Genomic DNA, 18,211 nt, shown 5'->3' with positions numbered 1-18,211 from the left:
GGGTGTGAGTTCGAAGCAATCCCCCAGAGGGTGGAAGTTCCAAAGTGAAAGTTCCCTGGCGGGCATGCTTTGGTCTGTTAATTTTCCAAGAATTAGATGAGCTTGCGCTGAAAGGAGTGTCTAGTGAAAGAGTGGGTAAAAGGCTATATTGGAATTTCTAAAGGGCTAAATCAGAAGTGGGGATCAGGAGGAAAGGAGAAGAAAATTTTTTTTTTTAAAGACAGAATTTCGCTTTTGTTGCCCAGGCTGGAGTGCAATGGCACCAACTGGGCTCACCGACCGCAACCTCTGCCTCTCGGGTTAAGCAATTCTCCTGCCTCAGCCTCCCGAGTAGCTGGGATAACAGGAGCGCGCCACCACTCCCGGCTAATTCTGTATTTTTAGTAGAGACGATGTTTCTCCATGTTGGTCAGGCTGGTCTTGAACTCCAGACCTCAGGTGATCCACTCGCCTCGCCCTCCCAAAGTGCTGGGATTACAGGCGTGAGCCACTGCGCCCGGCCCGTTTTGCCGTTATTTTATGGTTTGTCTCGGGCTTTGGGGCTGTTACAAGTGCTGCAATTAACGTTTGCTACACAAACCTTTACTCATATCCTTGATTTTATCTTTTGAATTCCTGGAAGTGGAATTGCTGGACCAAAGAGTATTTGAACCATATTGCCAATTTGTCTTCTGAGAGTGGTTTTACCCATTTAAACTCCCACGCGCAATTTAATAGGACTTCAGTGGAGTTGCTAGTGTCAACTGTCAAATACCTAACAGACCTTCCGGCCAGACGTCTCGTCCCCCTTCGCGTTTTCCCGCCCACTCCGCACACCCGCCGCCAGTAGTCCATGCTGTCCTGCCCCTTCCTTACTCCCCACCAATTCTGTCCAATCAAAAGCAGTCTTCCTCAGTATCGCCGTGCGGTTGGTAAGGTGAAGTGTCCGTCGTGCCCAGGGGCGGGAGGAACGGGCTGACTGACGTGGGGACGGGCCAGTGTGAGCGGCGAGTGGGACGTGCGTGGCGTGCGTGGCGCGATGGCCTGGAAAGCACTGGACCTGTGAGGTGTGCGAGCGGGTGTGAGAGAGTTCCGCAGACATGGCTCCCAGCGTGCCAGCGGCGGAACCCGATTATCCTAAAGGCATCCGGGCCGTGCTGCTTGGACCTCCCGGGGCCGGTAAAGGCACCCAGGTGAGCGGCAGGACTGGGCTTGGCGGCGGAGCCTGCCGAACTCCAAGGTCAAGGCGGCCGGAGAGCCAGAAGCCCTGGACCTGCCTGAGGCGGGCCGGGGATTGAGGCCTGCGGGAAACGCTGGCCGGGGTCTCGGTTCTGGTGAGGCATTTCGAGGAGGGTCCAAATTGGAGGTCGGGGCAGTCTGGGTTAGGATTGGAGTGCCCTAGGGATTCAGTGTTGAGGTGCTGTATTAGGGAATCTAAAGGCTGATTAGCTCCACTAAGGGGTTAGAAACTGGAAAGGTTTGAGGGGTAGAGTGAGCCCTGGGTTGAGGTATCTAGATTACAGGCTGAAGGGAGACAATTAGCTGTATGATCCAGGTTCCCTGCGAGTTGGAGGTGAATTGTCCAGAATCAGTGTTACATTCCAGGCACTGAAGGTCGGGAGACTTTTTTGATAATGATTTATGACTTACGGGGAGGGGAGGAGGAGCATCTCCAACACGTGGGGCACAGTGAGAAATGAGATGTGCTGTGTGAGCTGGTTGAGATGGGAGGAAGTCTAAGGCTCTCCCTGTTTGAAAGTTGGGCGTGAATGTGTAGAACTGGTTTATAGCCTGGAGAGCCATGAGTCGGAACCTTTGAGTAGTGTCCACAAAAAGGGTTGGGAGTGCTCATGGGACCTGGCTTGGAGTTAGGACCTGAGGCTACTGAAGGCTGGGCAGCTTGGGATGACTCAAATGATTTTAGATGAGAGGGAACTTGAATTTTTTTGTTTTTATTATTTTTGTTTATGTCTTCCCTTTGATTTTTTTCCTTTTTTTTTTTAATTTTTATTTATTTATTTATTTATTTTAAAGATGGGGTTTCGCCATGATGGCCAGGCTGGTCTTGAGCTCCTGACCTCAGGTGATCCACCCACCTCGGCCTCCCAAAGTGCTAGGATTACAGGCGTGAGCCACCGCATCAGGCCTTTTTTTTTATTATTATTATTGTTGTTTATAGGGAACTTAAAATTTTAACTTTTTCAATCAACAGGTTACAAAACAGGCCCAGAGAGGTCAGGTGACTTTCCCAAGTTAGTGAAATGGGTTTCATGAGCCTGGGACCTCAGGAGCCATGGGGTTAGAGTGTGAAGTTCCTGTCTGCCCTAGCAGGCAACAGGGCATCTGTGGCATCTCACTTGGCATCTGTGCCCTTTCTAGATCTGGGACTTAATGGGGCCATAGATCAGGGTTAGGATTGATGATCTCATTTAGGATTTGGAAGCCCATAGGTTGGATTATAGATGTCCCCTTCTTGCTTGGGGTCTGGCATTGCCCCCTGGGCCCTAGGCCTCTGGTGAGGCTCCAAAGAGGGAAGTCTGAGCTCCCAAATGAAAGGGAATCTTGGGGACTGCTCTATGCCCGCTCTTCTCTACCTAGCACTTGCCAAATTTAAAAAATCTTGGTAAACAGTCCATCTTACTCATTCTTGGTACCCCCTGTGGCACCTAGCACATTACTTGGCCCTTGATGGGGTTAGTGGAAGTGGATTACTGTCACAGATTAATGTGAGTAATAAGGAAAGAAGTTCTGACACTCCATTCATTCCTGTGACCTGGGCACTAGTTCAGAAAAGACCACTTTCTTTTCTCTCCACAGACTGAGATGATTCTTCTTTGGAGCTTACCTGTTCCTGATCCTTTTATCCTTTATCCTCAGCGTTGTTGACATCTCCTCTTTCCCATTGCTGCCACACTCATTTATTGGGTAATCTACAGCTTAGGGATGTTTAATCTTACACTCTGCAGACCTTTGCTGTGAGTGATCAAGTATAAACAGAGTAGCTCAAATGTGTCGTTGTTTTTCTTTTTTTTTTTTTTTGAGACAGGGTCTCACTCTGTTGCCCAGGTTGGAGTGCAGTGGTGCCATCACCACTTACTGCAGCCTCGACCTCTTGGGCTCAAGCGAGCCTCCCACCTCAACCTCTCAAGTAGCTGGGACTACAGGCACATGCCATCATGCCCAGCTAATTTTTAAACAATTTTTTGTAGAGACAGGGTCTTGCCATCTTGCCCAGGCTGGTCTGAACTCCTGGACTCAAGTGATCCTCCTGGCTTGGCCTCCCAAAGTGCAGGGATTATAGGCATGGGCCACTATGCCTGGAAATTTTTTTTTCTTAACTCATATTGAAGTTAATAATTTATGCAATTATGGAATGGACAGCTTATCCTAGTACTGGGACAAAGGTCTTATAATCTAGCAAGTTATGTAACTTCTGAGCCCCAGTGTTCCTAGCTGAAAAATGGGGATAATACCTACCTTGCTCATTCAACATTTCATGAGCATCTAACATTGGAGATAAAGCATTAAGCAAGACAGATAAAGTTTTTCCCCTCATCAACTAAAAATTCACAATGATACTGGAAGATTATTTTTTATCTATATATATATATGTGTGTACCAAGCACCCACAACCTAAATGACAGCCCTGTTTCATAGTAGGTACTCAATAAATATTGACTCCCTTATCTTAGTAACACATCTCCCCTCCCCTCCTTCAACTTGGATGTATTTCAGTGTAAGACATGATTTATTCAGGAAGTTTAGAAGAAAATTATGCTAGTGAATTGATTGATAAGGGTGAATGATGGTGGAAGTTGGTCAGAGAAGGCTTTGTAGAAATAGAAGAGATTTGATTAGAGCTGGGAATTGAAAGGATAAGATTTACATAAGTCGTTTAACCTCTCTACACTTTCCAGAGTTGGAACAATAGGAATACTGGTGGTTGTATGTATTTTTATGGAGTTTAAAAAAAAGTTCAAGGCTGGGCAACATGGCTACAAAAAAAAAAAATTGTACAGCTCTACAAAAAAAATTGCAAAATTTAGCCGGGCATGGTGGTTCATTCCTGTAGTCCCAGCTATACAGGAGGCTGAGATGAGAGGATCAGTTGAGCCTTGGAGGCAGAGGTTATAGTGAGCTGAGATCTTACCATTGTGCTCCAGCCTGGGCAATAGAGCAAGACCTTGTCTCAAAAAAAAAAAAAAAGATCATAAATCAGAGGTTGCAGACGGTGGCCTACAATAACATTTAGCCAGCAGACACACCCCACACACCTTAACATTTTTTTTTTTTTTTTTTTTTTTTTTTTTGAGATGGAGTTTTGCTCGTTACCCAGGCTGGAGTGCAATGGCGCGATCTCGGCTCACTGCAACCTCCGCCTCCTGGGTTCAGGCAATTCTCCTGCCTCAGCCTCCTGAGTAGCTGGGATTACAGGCACGTGCCACTATGCCCAGCTAATTTTTTTTTGTACTTTTAGTAGAGACAAAGTTTCACCATGTTGACCAGGATGGTCTTGATCTCTTGACTTCGTGATCCACCCGCCTCAGCTTCCCAAAGTGCTGGGATTACAGGCGTGAGCCACCGCGCCCGGCCCTTTAACTTTTTATTATGAAGAATTTTGAATACACAAAGGAAGACAGGATGGTATAATGAGCCCCTACCCAACCCCAACAACCATTAACTGGTGGCCATTGCTTCTCCAGCCATTCTCCCTTCACAAATTATTATAAAGCACCTCCCAGGTATCGTAACATTTCATTTATAAATATTTAGTATGTATTGCTAAAAGATAATTTTTTAAACAAGCACAATATTCTCTAAATAATTAACAATTTTTATTCAAATTATCTTTTGTGTTACCAATGTGATAATTTTAAGTTTCTTTTATTTGTTTCTTTGTATATATTTTTTACAGATAAGGTCTTGCTCAGTTGCCCAAGCTAGAATATAGTGGCCCAGTCATAGCTCACGGCAGCCTCAGTCCTCCCACCTCAGCTTCCCAAATAGCCAGGATTACAGGTGCATGCCACCACGCCTGGCTAACTTTTCTAGTGTTTTAAAGTTGGGGGTCTTGCAATGTTGCTCAGGCTGGTCTTGAGCTACTGGGCTTCTCTCTCAGCCACCTAAGCAGCGGGGACTACAGGCATGTGCCACTGTGCCCATCCTTTCTTTTAATTTATAAGTTCCCCTTCTCTTTTTTTTTCTTACGGTTTTGCTGAAGAAATTGGATTGTTTTTCCTGGGAGTATTATACCTTTGTCTGGGAATTTTCAATTGTATTCTTCTGGTGTCCTTACATCTTCCTTTGGCCTCTCTATTTCCTGTAAATTTGTGGTTTACACTTTTTTAGTAGAGATGGGGGTTTTACCATGTTCACCAGGCTAGTCTTGAACTCTTGACCTCAAGTGATCCACCCACCTCGGCCTCCCAAAATGTTGGGATTTCAGGTGTGATCCTGTGTGCCCAGCCATGGTGGTTTATACTTAGTTAATATATACTTAATTCAGTTTAGGTTCCGTTTTTTTGGGTCGGCTACTTCACAGGTAGTGGGTGCTGTGCTCTCCCTGAGGAGGCACATGGTATTTGCTTATCTCTGTGGTGTTTATAGTCACGCTGTTCAGTGTCTAGGTTCAGTAATTCATTATGGATGGTGAAATGTGGTATTCTAATTATATCGTTCCCTGTTCATTTATTAGCTGAAATATTTCTATAAAGAGAAACTTCCCCTCACCTACTGTTTGGTTATCCCATGAAATGGTTGGTATAGAAACGTCAGGATAAATGCTGAATTTTTTCTCTTTGTCAGCTTTCAAAATAATAAGTTGACTACAGAGCGTTTTCGCTTATGCAATTTTTCTTAAAAATTCAGAACTCCAGTTTCTTTTGAGAAACCAGAAGACCTGGCAGTGATGCCTCCATTCCAGTGTGGAAGCAGTCACTTGCAGTCGTGTGTGGCATTGCTGCTTTGGATGGTCTGTGTGTCTTCCTGTTCCCTGCATGGTCCTCTTCCCTGCCTGTTGCTTTCATTTGACTCATTTCATTCATTTGTATTGCCTGCATGGCTCCCATTGGCAGATGTTTGCAATCTTTCATGTAAAATCCCTAACCTAGGGTTAGTGCCTAGTGCCTGCTCGGTAATGTTTGTTTTCTTCCTGCTATATTTTGTTATTCCTGCATAACTGAGTACTTTATGTGTTTTATGTTGCATGACTGAAATAATGTTTCCTTTTAAAACTCCTCACTTTTAACTAAAGTGGTTAAATATTTGAAAACTACCCACTTTTGCATCCATGTAATGTTTTAAAACATGTATAATGGGTTTATAGTCAGGTGTGGTGGTGCATGCCTGTAATCCCAGCTATCTGGGAGGCTGAAGCAGGAGAATTGCCTGAACCTGGGAGGCAGAGGTTGCAGTAAGCTGAGATCACGCCATTGCACTCCAGCCTGGGCAACAAGAGCAAAATTCCATCTCAAAAAAAAAAAAAATACTTGGGTTCTTATTTTATTTAAATAACTTTATTTCCCTGCCTCCTTTTTGGGATTGGATGCTCCTTCAGTGTGGTCAAAACCAAAGGTATGTTTCTTGGTTTTTCTGCCATCCTCCTCCTCATTTCTTCCATGTGTCAAACTTATGCCCAATTATTCAAGGCCAGGCACACTTAGGCAATCTTATAGGTCAGATGCATCAGTTATATCATTGCAGTGATACTCGCAACAACTCTGAGACCCACACTCTTATTTCCCCTTTTACAGTTGGAGAAACTGAAGTTTGAATGGCTTGTTCTCTAGGCTACATAGCAAGTAATTCACAGAGCTTCCATCTGAATGACTCCAAAGCTCCTGCTCTTTCTGCTGCTATCTACTGCCCCAGGTTAGATTTTTCTCCTACCCTATGCATGTCAGGAGGATGTGATAATTACAGAATAGTCACCCATTGCTTAGTTATGTGACAGACCCCCAAGCTAAAGATTTTACATGCATCATCTGATTTAATCCTATAACACTAGGAGATAGGTCCTTTTTACTGACAGAGAAACTGAGGCTTGGACGCTGTATCTTGCCCCAGGATGCACATGTAGTATAAGTAGCAAAGGTAGGATTTGAACTCATGTCTATCTGACTCTTGAGTAGTCGTTATTTTACATTGTTGCTATGTAATCTAGATGAAGAGGCAGAAATGAATATGAACGGAAAAATGCATACAAGTGCAGGGTACCAGGTGGGAAGCATCAGATGAGTGACTGATGAATGTTGGGTTCAGGATAGAACAAGAACTACAATTTGTTGAAGGTCTCCTGTTCATCCTCCTATCCACCCAGTGAGGCTGGTAATGATTTCCCCAATAAGTTAAGAGATAGCTGAAATTCAAACACAGGTTTCTGTGATTAAAAATAAAAGAGCAAACTGGGCACAGTGGCTCACACCTGTAATCCCAGCACTTTGGGAGGCCAAGGCGGGTGGATCATGAGGTCAGGAGTTCGAGACCAGCCTGACCAAGATGGTGAAACCCCGTCTCTACTAAAAATACAAAAATTAGCTGGGCATGGTGGCAGGCACCTGTAATCCCAGCTACTTGGGAGGCTGAGGCAGGGAATTGCTTGAACCCGGGAGGTGGTGATTATAGGGAGCTGAGATCGCGCCACTGTACTCTAGCCTGGGCAACAGAGTAAGACTCAGTCTCAAAAAAAAGGAGAAAAATGCCGGGCACGGTGGCTCACGCCTGTAATCCCAGCACTTTGGGAGGCCGAGGCGGGTGGATCACGAGGTCAAGAGATCGAGACCATCCTGGTCAATATGGTGAAACCCCGTCTCTACTAAAAATACAAAAAATTAGCTGGGCATGGTGGCGTGTGCCTGTAATCCCAGCTACTCAGGAGGCTAAGGCAGGAGAATTGCCTGAACCCAGGAGGCGGAGGTTGCGGTGAGCTGAGATCGCGCCATTGCACTCCAGCCTGGGTAACAAGAGCGAAACTCTGTCTCAAAAAAAAAAAAATAAAGAAAAACTTAAGATATAAGATACCTAGAAATAGATACAAATATTACAAGTGAACAGCTTGATTTATTTTACAATGCGAACACATTTGTGTAGCTTACACCCTTTATCAAGAAACAGAATATTGCCAGCACTGTGAAGTCCTCTTTATGCTCCCTAAGGAGGATAGCCACCAAGGGTTATTTGTCTTAAAACCTTATAGTGTTGGGCCAGGCTTGGTAGCTCACGCCTGTAATCCCAGCACTTTGGGAGGCCAAGACGGGTGGATCACAAGGTCAAGAGATCGAGACCATCCTGGTCAACATGGTGAAACCCCGTCTCTACTAAAAATACAAAAAATTAGCTGGGCATAGCTATAATCCCAGCTACTCAGGAGGCTGAGGCAGGAGAATTGCCTGAACCTAGGAGGCTGAGGTTTCAGTGAGCCGAGATCGTGCCATTGCACTCCAGCCTGGGTAACGAGCGAAACTCCGTCCCAAAAAAAAATAAAAAAAGCCTTATAGTGTCATGGCTAAGAGCTAGGGCTTAGTAATCTGGCCTGTTGCCAGTTCTTTTACTAGCTGTGTGATCTTGGACAACTTAGCCTCTGAATTTCATCTGTAAAATGCAGTTAAAAATAGTTCCTACCTCATGGGTTTATTATATATTATGCATACTAAGTACCATAAAACAATGCATGAAAAATTGCTTGGCATGTTGCAGATGCTCAAAGTTAGCTGATGTCAATATGATTCCTCAGAGGAAGAAGGGAGGTAGGTAGGGAGGTGTTTTTGTTTTAAGAGACAGGGTCTCACTCTGTCACTCAGGCTGTGTAGTGCAGTGGCACAGTCATAGTTCACTGAAGCCTTGAACTTCTGGGCTCAAATGGTTCTCCCATCTCAGCCTCCCAAGTAGCTGGACTACAAGTGCCTGCCACCATGCCCAGCTAATTTTATTTTATTTTATTACTTTTTTTTTTTTTGAGACAGAGTCTTCCTCTTGTCGCCCAGGCTGGAGTGCAGTGGCATCATCCTGGCTCACTACAACCTCCACCTCCCAAGTTCAAGCGATTCTCCTGCCTCAGCCTCCCAAGTAGCTGGGATTACAGGCAGCCACCACCACACCCAGCTAATTTTTGTATTTTTAGTAGAGATGGGGTTTTGCCATGTTGGCCAGGCTGGTGTCGAACTCCTGACCTCCTGATCCACCTGCCTCAGCCTCCCAAAGTGCTCAGATTACTGGCTGAGCCACTGCACCCAGCTGCCCAGCTTAATTTTAAAAATTTTGTAGAGATAGGTTCTTTCTGTGTCGCGCAGGCTGGTCTCAAACTTTTGGCCTCAAGTGATCCTCCCAAAGTACTGGGATTACAGACATGAGCTACCACTTCCAACCCAGTTAGAGAGGCTTTTGATGGGAGAAATGTACTCAGAATGTACTACAGAAAAGGCTTAGACCAGTAGGGGAACAGAAAGGGCATTCCTGTGGAGTGAGGAGCTTGAGCTGAGGTCCTTGGAGAGGTATTTATGCTATGTATTTGGGAACCATGTATAAGAGCAGTTTGTCTGCAGTGGTGCAGGACATAAACACAGGGCACTTGTGGAAGTAAGTTTGGAGGGCTTGGCAGGCTTTAGAAGTTGATTGTGAAGGGCAACTGAGTGCCAGGCTAAGATGTTTGGACTCTTCCCTGTTGTACCACAGAGATGTTGAAGGCTTCTGAATGTGTATGTGTTGGGGGGTAGGTAGCATATCCAACATGTTTTAGGATATGATTCTAGTTGCTTGTGTAGGAACATTGACAGCAGGGGTGACAAAGACTGGAAGCACAGAGGTGATTGTACCAGGCACAGTGATATGTGCCTATAGTCCCAACTACTTCGGAAGGTGAGGTGGGAGGATTGCTTGGACACAGGAGTTTGGGGCTATAATGTGCTATGCTGATCAGGTGTCTGCACTAAGTTCAGCATCAGGCCAGGCACAGTGGTATGCGCCTATAATTCCAGCACTTTGGGAGGCTGAGGCAGGCGGCTCGCTTGAGCTCAGGAGTTGGAGACCATGGGAAACATGGCAAAACCCCATTTCTACAAAAAATACAATAATTAGCTGGGTATGGTACTGCATGCCTGTAGTCCCAGCTACCTGGGAGACTAAGGCAGGAATATTGCTTGAGCCCAGGAGTTTGAGGCCACAGTGAGCTATGAACATGCCACTGCACTCCAGCCTGGGCAATAGAGTAAGACCCTGTCTCAAAAAAAAAAAAAAAAAGTTCAACATCAATATAGTGACCTCCTGGGAGCAGGGGACCACTAGGTTGCCTAAGGAGCAGTGATTTGGCCCAGGTAAGAAAAAGAGCAGGTCAAAACTCCCATGCTGATGTGTAGTAGGCTAACACTTGCGAAGCCACTGTGCTCCACCCTGGGCAACATAGCAAGACCTCATTTCTAAAAAAAACCATAAGAAGAAGATGATGATTGCAAGGTGAGAAAACAGGTGGATTTGAGATTAAACCAAATCTCTAGTTTCCCCTTATTTCCTAACTGTCAGGCCTCATGTTGTATGTTTTTGCATACATAATCTTATTAAATCCCTACAACAGTTCTGCAGATAGACGTTGTTTTCTGTGCTATGGATAAAGAAATTGAGACCTTAGGAAAGGTAATGTAATTTGTTCAGGATGACACAGTGAATAAACGATAGAGCCCATTTCCTAATCCAGACATGTACCACTGCAAAACCCAGTCTCTGCCACTGCATCAGGGCTTCACAAACTGTGTATGCATCAGAACCTCAGGTGCTACTTGAGAGCCACTCAATCATAAACTTTAAGCGTGGGCCTAGCAGATGCCCCATATGATTGATAATACACTGAAGTTTGAGAACCATTCAGCCCACCATGCTGTCTCTCTAGTGGTTTTAGCATTCTCATCAATTACCCCAGAGTCCTTCACCCCACACAGAGGTCTTATAGTGGTGATGAGCCTGCCTCTTGGGCTCAGCAAGAGTCTTTAGCCCACAGCAACAGACTATGACTATAGGCTCCAGACCCCTACTCTTCAAAGTGTAGTTTAGAGTACGGCCACTCATCCCAGGCTTGGAAGCTTGCTTAAAATGCGGGTGCTTAGTCCCTACTGTGTGGAACCAGAATATCCATTTTAACAACATTCCTCCAGTGATTTAGAGTCTGAAAATGGCTGCTCTAAAGCATAAGTTTGAAGTGTGAGGGAACTATAATAGTTATTTCATTAGGCTTCTGCAGTCTGTAAATAAAGAGTAGTGCAAAGCAGACCATGGAAGGAAGCATTTTATTTATTGAATGCCTTCTGTGTGTCTGATGTTTTTGGTACTTTATTTATCTTCGTAAGAACCCTGTGAAGTACATCATTCCCATTCAGCTGATGAGACAACTGATACTCTGAGGAGTTAAGTACTTAGCCCAAGATCACATAGCTACTGGGTGCCTAAGCTAGGAATCAAGTGTAAATCTGTCTTGACTTCAAAACCCATACGTGCTCTTTATAGCCTACCACATTGATTCTCAGGCAGCCAGCAGGAAATGAAGGAATTCATTTTCTTCCCTATTGCTGTGTGTTCTTCCATACACCTGTAGGATCCAGTCACCTGGAACAGTGCATAAGAGTTCTGCAGTTTGGGAGTGATAAAAATAGAACAGGTTCTGTGCTGGCAGCTCTTCTCTATGGTGTTTTGGTTAGCCTTTCCACTTGAGCAAGCCTGACCTCCAAATTGTTTACACAGGTTAATTTCAACAGCCAATGAGAGAGATTGGCAGAAAGTACTCTGTGGGTATATGGCTACAGTGCCAGCCTGGTTTTTCATTGCCAGGGGTCTTGACATTCACTACTTTTCCAAAGTACAAAGTTTTTAATGCCTTCTCTCTAGATTCCATTTTGCTACAAAGTCATTTCTTTGCTTTAACTGAATCAGTCCATGAATCACAAACCAGCCCTATCTATGTACCTTTTATTGTGTGCACCTAAGCATGCACCTAAGAAAACTCCCAATTATATAAAAATTAGCCAGGCATGTGGCACGTGCCTGTAATCCCAGCTACTGGGAGACTGAGGCAGAAGAATCACCTGAGCCCAGAGAAGTCATGGCTGCAGTGAGCCATGATCATGCCACTGCACTCCAGTCTGGGTAACAGAGTGAGACTCTATCTCAAAAAAAAAAAAAGCAAGAAAAGAAAACTCCCAGTGAACTGGTTTGTTTGAACAGGGATCTAAACCTACTTAGTTTATAAAACAATTGAAAAGCTAAGATTGAGCTCCTTGAACTGATTATATTCCTTGTGAATTCTGTATTCTCTTTTCCTACTGCAAAGCCAGTGTTGAGCTGTCTAGGGTCTCTTCCTATTCTAATTCTGCATTCTCAAATAGTTCACCAAATATAAGCTCTTTAAGGCCATAGTCTATGCCTTTTATTCATCTGTTTCCCAGGCTCCCAACAGGGTTCTTGGGAAAGGCATTAGTAAATGTTTTCTTTCTGTATGAATGAATATGGAATTAGGACAGGGGTTATGCTAACAGCCAGTGCCCATTGAGCACTTACTATGTGTCAAGGCCTGCATATATGAATACTATATAATCTCATCAACACAGTGATATAGATACTATATCCGTTTTACTTAGAGGAAATTTGAAACTTAGAAAGGTGAAGTGACTTCTTAAGTCATGTATGTAATAGTGGATCTGGAGTCTGAAAACCAGGCAGTTTAATTCTCAAGCCTATGCTCTTGACCAAAAGGCTATAATGCCTCCTAAAACTAGTATGTAAGTGCTTATTGTTTGCCAAGTGCTCTTTGTATATATCTCATGTAATCCTCACAGCTACCTGAGATGGAGCCTATTTTGCCTTCATTTTAAACAGATAAGGAAGCTGAAAAGTGAAGTGGCCAAGATAATACAACTACTTAGTGACAAGGAAGGGGGAAAACCCAGTTCTGCTTGGGGGCATCTGCTCCTAGCTGCCTCCCAGACCCAGTAGCTGTGGTACATGCAATTACACATTCATCCCTTTGGCAAATGTTTATTTAGCACATGTTATGTGCCAGGCATTGCACCGAGTGCATTATATACATATCTAATTTAAACTTCACAGCAACCGTGTGAAGTGTTGGTACTATTTTTATTCCCATTTATAATGGGGAAACTGAAACTTAACGTGTCACTAGTGTGTTGAGTGGAAATAGTAATAATAGCTAATATTTATGACTGCTTCCTGTGTCCTACTTATACTGTTTTAAGTGCTTTACATATATTTTTTCATGTAATTGTTACTATAACCCTATAGTCATTGTATGTTAGAATGTAATATAAGGACTTTTATCCCCATTACAGGTAAGGAAGTAGGCATTTGCCCAAGTTTACATAGCCAGTAAGTGGCAGGGCCAGGTTTACACCTAGGCAGTCTGACTCCACAGCCTGCAGTGTAACTGTATCTTGGTTTTTATCTTCCTCTCCATAGGCACCCAAATTGGCTGAAAACTTCTGTGTCTGCCATTTGGCTACTGGGGACATGCTGAGAGCCATGGTGGCTTCTGGCTCAGAGCTGGGAAAAAAGCTGAAGGCAACTATGGATGCTGGGAAACTGGTAGGTTTGGTGGTACCAGTGAGTATTGATATTCCTCAGAATCCAGATCTGCACTGTCCAATATGGTAGCCACCAGCCACAGGTGGCTATTTAGATGAATTTAAATTTAATTAATGTAAAAATCAGCTCCTCAGTTGCACTACCCATGTTTCAAGTATTTACCAGCCAGTGCAGATACAGAATTTTCCATTATCAAACAAAATTCTGGTGGACAACCATGTGCTAGAGGGTGTTTTAACAAACTGACAGATTACAGGAATTTTTAGAGTACAAGTTACTTTGTTCTGAATTTATGGCACTTATTCATAGTATTATTGAAGTTTTTCTGTGCTGATGTATTTTGTTACATACCCAAATTTTAGAGCCAGAAATGAAACTGCTGTCCCTAGGCCAGAACTCAGAGAGGTATTGTGGCTCTGTGTTCTATTTCTGTAAAAGGCAGTTACTTCCCAGTTGTGACAAAGGTAATCCTTCCTATTTGGGGGCTGTAATTGCATTTTCTCTTTTTTTTTTTTTTTTCTGGAGACCCAGGCTGGAGTACAGTGGTGCAGTCACGGCTCACTACAGCCTCAACCTCCTGGGCTCAAGCTATCCTCCCACTGTGGCCTGATGAGAGCTGGGACTACAGGAACACACCGCCATGCCCTGCTAGTGTGTGTGTGTGTGTGTGTGTGTGTGTGTGTTGGGGGTTGAGGGTAGAGACGGGGTCTTACTATGTTGCCTACACTGGTTTTGAACTCCTGAGCTCAACCTAGGAGCAGTCCTCCTGCCGCGGCCTCTCAAAGTGCTGAGATTACAGGTGTGAGCTGCCGTGCCCAGCCACATTTTCTCTTTCTTTAGGCTGGTTGACCTAATTGGACAAATACAATCAATTATTTTCTGGCACTAATCAAAGAAGATCTCTAGATTAATTATAACTGAGTTATTCTGGAACTTGGCTTCTGATAATCACCTTCAGAAGTCATTTTGTGGCTGGGCACGGTGGCTCATGCCTGTAAATCCCAGCACTTTGGGAGGCTGACAAGGGTGGATCACCTGAGGTCGGGAGTTGGATACCAGCCTGATCAAAATGGAGAAACCCTGTCTCCGCTAAAAATACAAAATTAGGCAGGCATGGTGGCCCATACCTGTAATCCCAGCTACTGAGAAGGCTGAGGAAGGAGAATCACTTGAACCTGGGAGATAGAGGTTGTGGTGAGCTGAGATCACACCATTGCACTCCAGCCTGGGCAACAAGAGTGAAACTTTGTCTCCAAAAAAAAAAAAAAAGAGGCCAGGCGCAGTGGCTCATGCCTGTAATCCCAACACTTTGGGAGGCCGAGGTGGGCAGATCACCTGAGGTCAGGAGTTCAAGACCAGCCTGACCACATGGAGAAACCCCCTCTCTACTAAAAAAAATTACAAAAAATTAGCTGGGCATGGTGGCGCATCCTGCAATCCCAGCTACTTGGGAGGCTGAGGCAGGAGAATGGCTTGAACCTGGGAGGCGGAGGTTGCGGTGAGCTGAGATCACACTATTGCACTCCAGCCTGGGCAACAAGAGCGAAACTCTGTCTCAAAAAAAAAAAAAAAAAGAAACAAAAAGAAATCATTTTGTGCTTGGTCTTCTGTTCTTTGTTTTTTATCTTAGCATGTTGGTTGGGAAAGGAGCTGGGGTTTGCTTTCATCCTCAAGTTACTTTCTGTTAGGCTTTGAGATTCCGTAGCTATATCAAATGGTACCTCTGCCTCTCCACCCGCCTGCCCATTTCTGTAGCTTTCCCTTCGTGTAATTGAAGCCCTGAGTCCAACCAGAAAGCTAGATATTTTGGACTTTGGGTCTTGGCAGAAGACTCTGTAGTAAGAAAAAAATTGAGATGTGGCAATGAGATTGCTTATCTCCAGACTTCACTTAGTTGCAGAGCATGTACTTTGTCCCCATGTTCTCAGTTAGTGCCATGAAATAAGAGCATTAGCTGCCAAGATGGGCAGGCTTCACTACAGGCTGGAGACTTTTCTTTCTATAACGGCCCAAGAGAAAAACCAGTTTTGGAAAACTGGGAGAGGTCCTTATTGGGGTTTTAGAGAGACTCAGAGTGTGTTGGCTTGTGGCTGGTTGCAGTGGCTCACACCTGTAATCCTAACACTTCGGGAGGCCGAGGCAGGCAGATCACTTGAGGTCAGGAGTTCAAGACTAGCCTGGCCAATATAGTGAAACCCCATCTCTGCTAAAAATAGAAAAAATTGTCTGGGCATGGTTGTGTGCGCCTGTAGTCCCAATTGCTTGGGAAGCTGAGGCATGTGAACCACTTGAACCTGGAAGGTGGAGGTTGCAGTGAGCGGATTATGCCACTTCACCCCACCCTGGGCAACAGAACGCGAATGTCTCAAAAAAAAAAAAAAAGTGAGGCAAGGGTGTTGGCTTGGCTTCTCAGTTCCTTGGTTCTGACCCATTCTTGCCAATTCAGTGAACTTCTGTTTCCTCATGTCCAGGATGGCCCAGATGTGTAACTAAGTACACACGTCAGTCACGTTACTGTTAGCCTAATGACAGCTGTGAAACAGAAAGCAGATGCCTTTTGGTGCTTTTGTCAACCCCATTCTCTCCTGGCATTCTCTCAGGTGGTCTCTCAGCCATGCGTCCTCACCTTTCTTGTGCCTTGAGGATCTCTGATTACTGATAAGCTGTTATCTGACAGCTTGGAGTCTGGACTCTAGTGGCAAGAGGGGCCTTCAGAACCTAAGATACAAAGTTCTCCTGGTGAGGTAACAAGTAATGGAATCTACCTTCCCTCACCCAGATTTTTGGGATACAGAAGAATTTCAAGAGACGAGAATGTGTATATGGCAACCACAGAGATAAAATCATGAAACTGGATCTGCCCAATGGAGCCATTTCACATTGGCTGTTATTGTTGCTTCTTGGAGTCCAAGAAAACTTGCTGTTTAGTAATAAGGTTTTATACACATAAACTTTTGGCTTTGGAGTTGGGCTAATGTCAGTCACCTAGATCATAGATTTAAACCAAAGGCTCTTTTGTTCTTAACTTCCAGGTGAGTGATGAAATGGTAGTGGAGCTCATTGAGAAGAATTTGGAGACCCCCTCATGCAAAAATGGTTTTCTTCTGGATGGCTTCCCTCGGACTGTGAAGCAGGCAGAAATGGTGGGTAGCTTGGTTTTTATATTGCTACTGAATGAGAGCAAACTTTTGCCACTTGTCTCTTAATTCCTTTGAAGGAGATGGGTCTGACCAAGCTCTAGTAGCTTAGGTGGGCCACACATTGTTTTACAGCTTGATGACCTCATGGAGAAGAGGAAAGAGAAGCTTGATTCTGTGATTGAATTCAGCATCCCAGACTCTCTGCTGATCCGAAGAATCACAGGAAGGTATTTGTTCCCTGAAGGTCCCTTTCCATGCTTCTCAGAACTTTGTGAAACGAAAATTGGTTTTGCCTAATCCCAGCCATGAAGCTTAGTGCCATTTAAACACCGATTGATTTTATTTGGTGACATTCACTGAAGTGGTGACTGGGATATGGAAAGAAGAGCAAGGGATTTGAAGTCAGACAGCATCTCATTCTTGTCACTTTTTTTTTTTTTTTTTTTTTGAAATGGAGTCTTACTCTGTCACACAGGCTAGAGTGCAATGGTACGATCTCAGGTCAATGCAACCTCTGCCTCCTGGGTTCAAGTGATTATCCTGCCTCAGCCTCCTGAGTAGCTGGAATTACAGGTGTCCGCCACCAGGCCCAGCTAATTTTTTTTGTATTTTTAGTAGAGACGGGGTTTCACCATGTTGACCAGGCTGGTTTTGAACTCCTGACCTCAAGTGATCCACCCACCTTGGCCTCCCAGAGTGCTAGGATTACAGGCATGAGCCACTGCACCTGGCTCTTGTCACTTTTTTTTTTTTTTTTTTTTTTTTTTTTGCGACAGAGTCTTACTCTGTCACCCAGGCTGGAGCGCATTAGCATGATCTTGGCTCTCTATAACCTCTACCTCCCGGGTTCAAGCAATCCTCCTGTCTCAGCCTCCTGAATAACTGGGACTATAAGCATGTGCTACCACACCTGGCCAATTTTTGTATTTTAGTAGAGGCAGGGTTTCACCATGTTGGCCATGCTGGTCTCAGACTCCTGACCTGAAGTGATCCACCCTCCCCGGCCTCCCAAAGTGTTGGGATTACAGGTGTGAGCCACTGCACCCGGCCACTTGGTAGTTTTTAACTGTGACCCTTGGCACATTTCTTAACCTCTCTGAGACTGTTTCCTCATAGGTAGAAAGGGGGCTGATAACACCTGCTTTGAGGAGCTATTGCACGTGTTAGGTAACTTAAAATGCATAGTTGAAATCCTTGCCTATATTAGGTGCTTAAGAAATGTTAATTTATTTGCATGTGTATCTCCATTTTAGTGCTCCTTAAATCTAATTTCAGCTGGAGTTGCCATACTTTGCTGTAGACTTTTTATTAATTATGAAAATAATATAACCATCCTTACAAAATTTAGAAAATGGAGGAAAAATTTTCTCATAGTATAGCCACTTTATTTGTATGTATGTGTGTGTGTTTTAACATGTTTGTTTCTCTATAATAGTGTCGAACACAAATGCCTCTGCTTCTGGACACTTGTTCTGACAGACCAACATGGCTTTAGGCTACAGTTTTCTCTACCCTAT

The 18,211-nt window shown here is 44.3% G+C and overlaps 1 protein-coding gene across 5 annotated transcripts in view; it reads left to right on the top strand.

Moving 5' to 3' along the window:
• The first annotated feature begins 1,016 nt into the window (after window positions 1–1,016).
• The window catches only part of AK2 (adenylate kinase 2), a 33,343-nt gene continuing 16,148 nt past the window's right edge, over window positions 1,017–18,211 (top strand). For 2 of the 5 annotated variants that reach the window (XM_064363654.1, XM_012440504.2), the window contains exons 1-4: window positions 1,017–1,172; window positions 13,429–13,554; window positions 16,587–16,697; window positions 16,827–16,921. In XM_064363654.1, the coding sequence (XP_064219724.1) occupies window positions 1,080–1,172; window positions 13,429–13,554; window positions 16,587–16,697; window positions 16,827–16,921 (425 nt within the window). In that variant the 5' untranslated portion in view covers window positions 1,017–1,079. Of the gene's footprint in view, window positions 1,173–6,752; window positions 6,850–13,428; window positions 13,555–16,324; window positions 16,490–16,586; window positions 16,698–16,826; window positions 16,922–18,211 lie in introns of those variants that run through there. The other 3 variants (XM_012440514.3, XM_064363652.1, XM_064363653.1) reach the window with 3 other exon arrangements.

The sequence above is a fragment of the Aotus nancymaae genome, unplaced genomic scaffold (genome assembly GCF_030222135.1).
Source record: "Aotus nancymaae isolate 86718 unplaced genomic scaffold, 86718_ANA_hifiasm-v0.15.2.pri h1tg000053l, whole genome shotgun sequence".
NCBI lineage: Eukaryota > Metazoa > Chordata > Mammalia > Primates > Aotidae > Aotus > Aotus nancymaae.
This window is presented reverse-complemented; position numbering and strand designations above follow the sequence as displayed.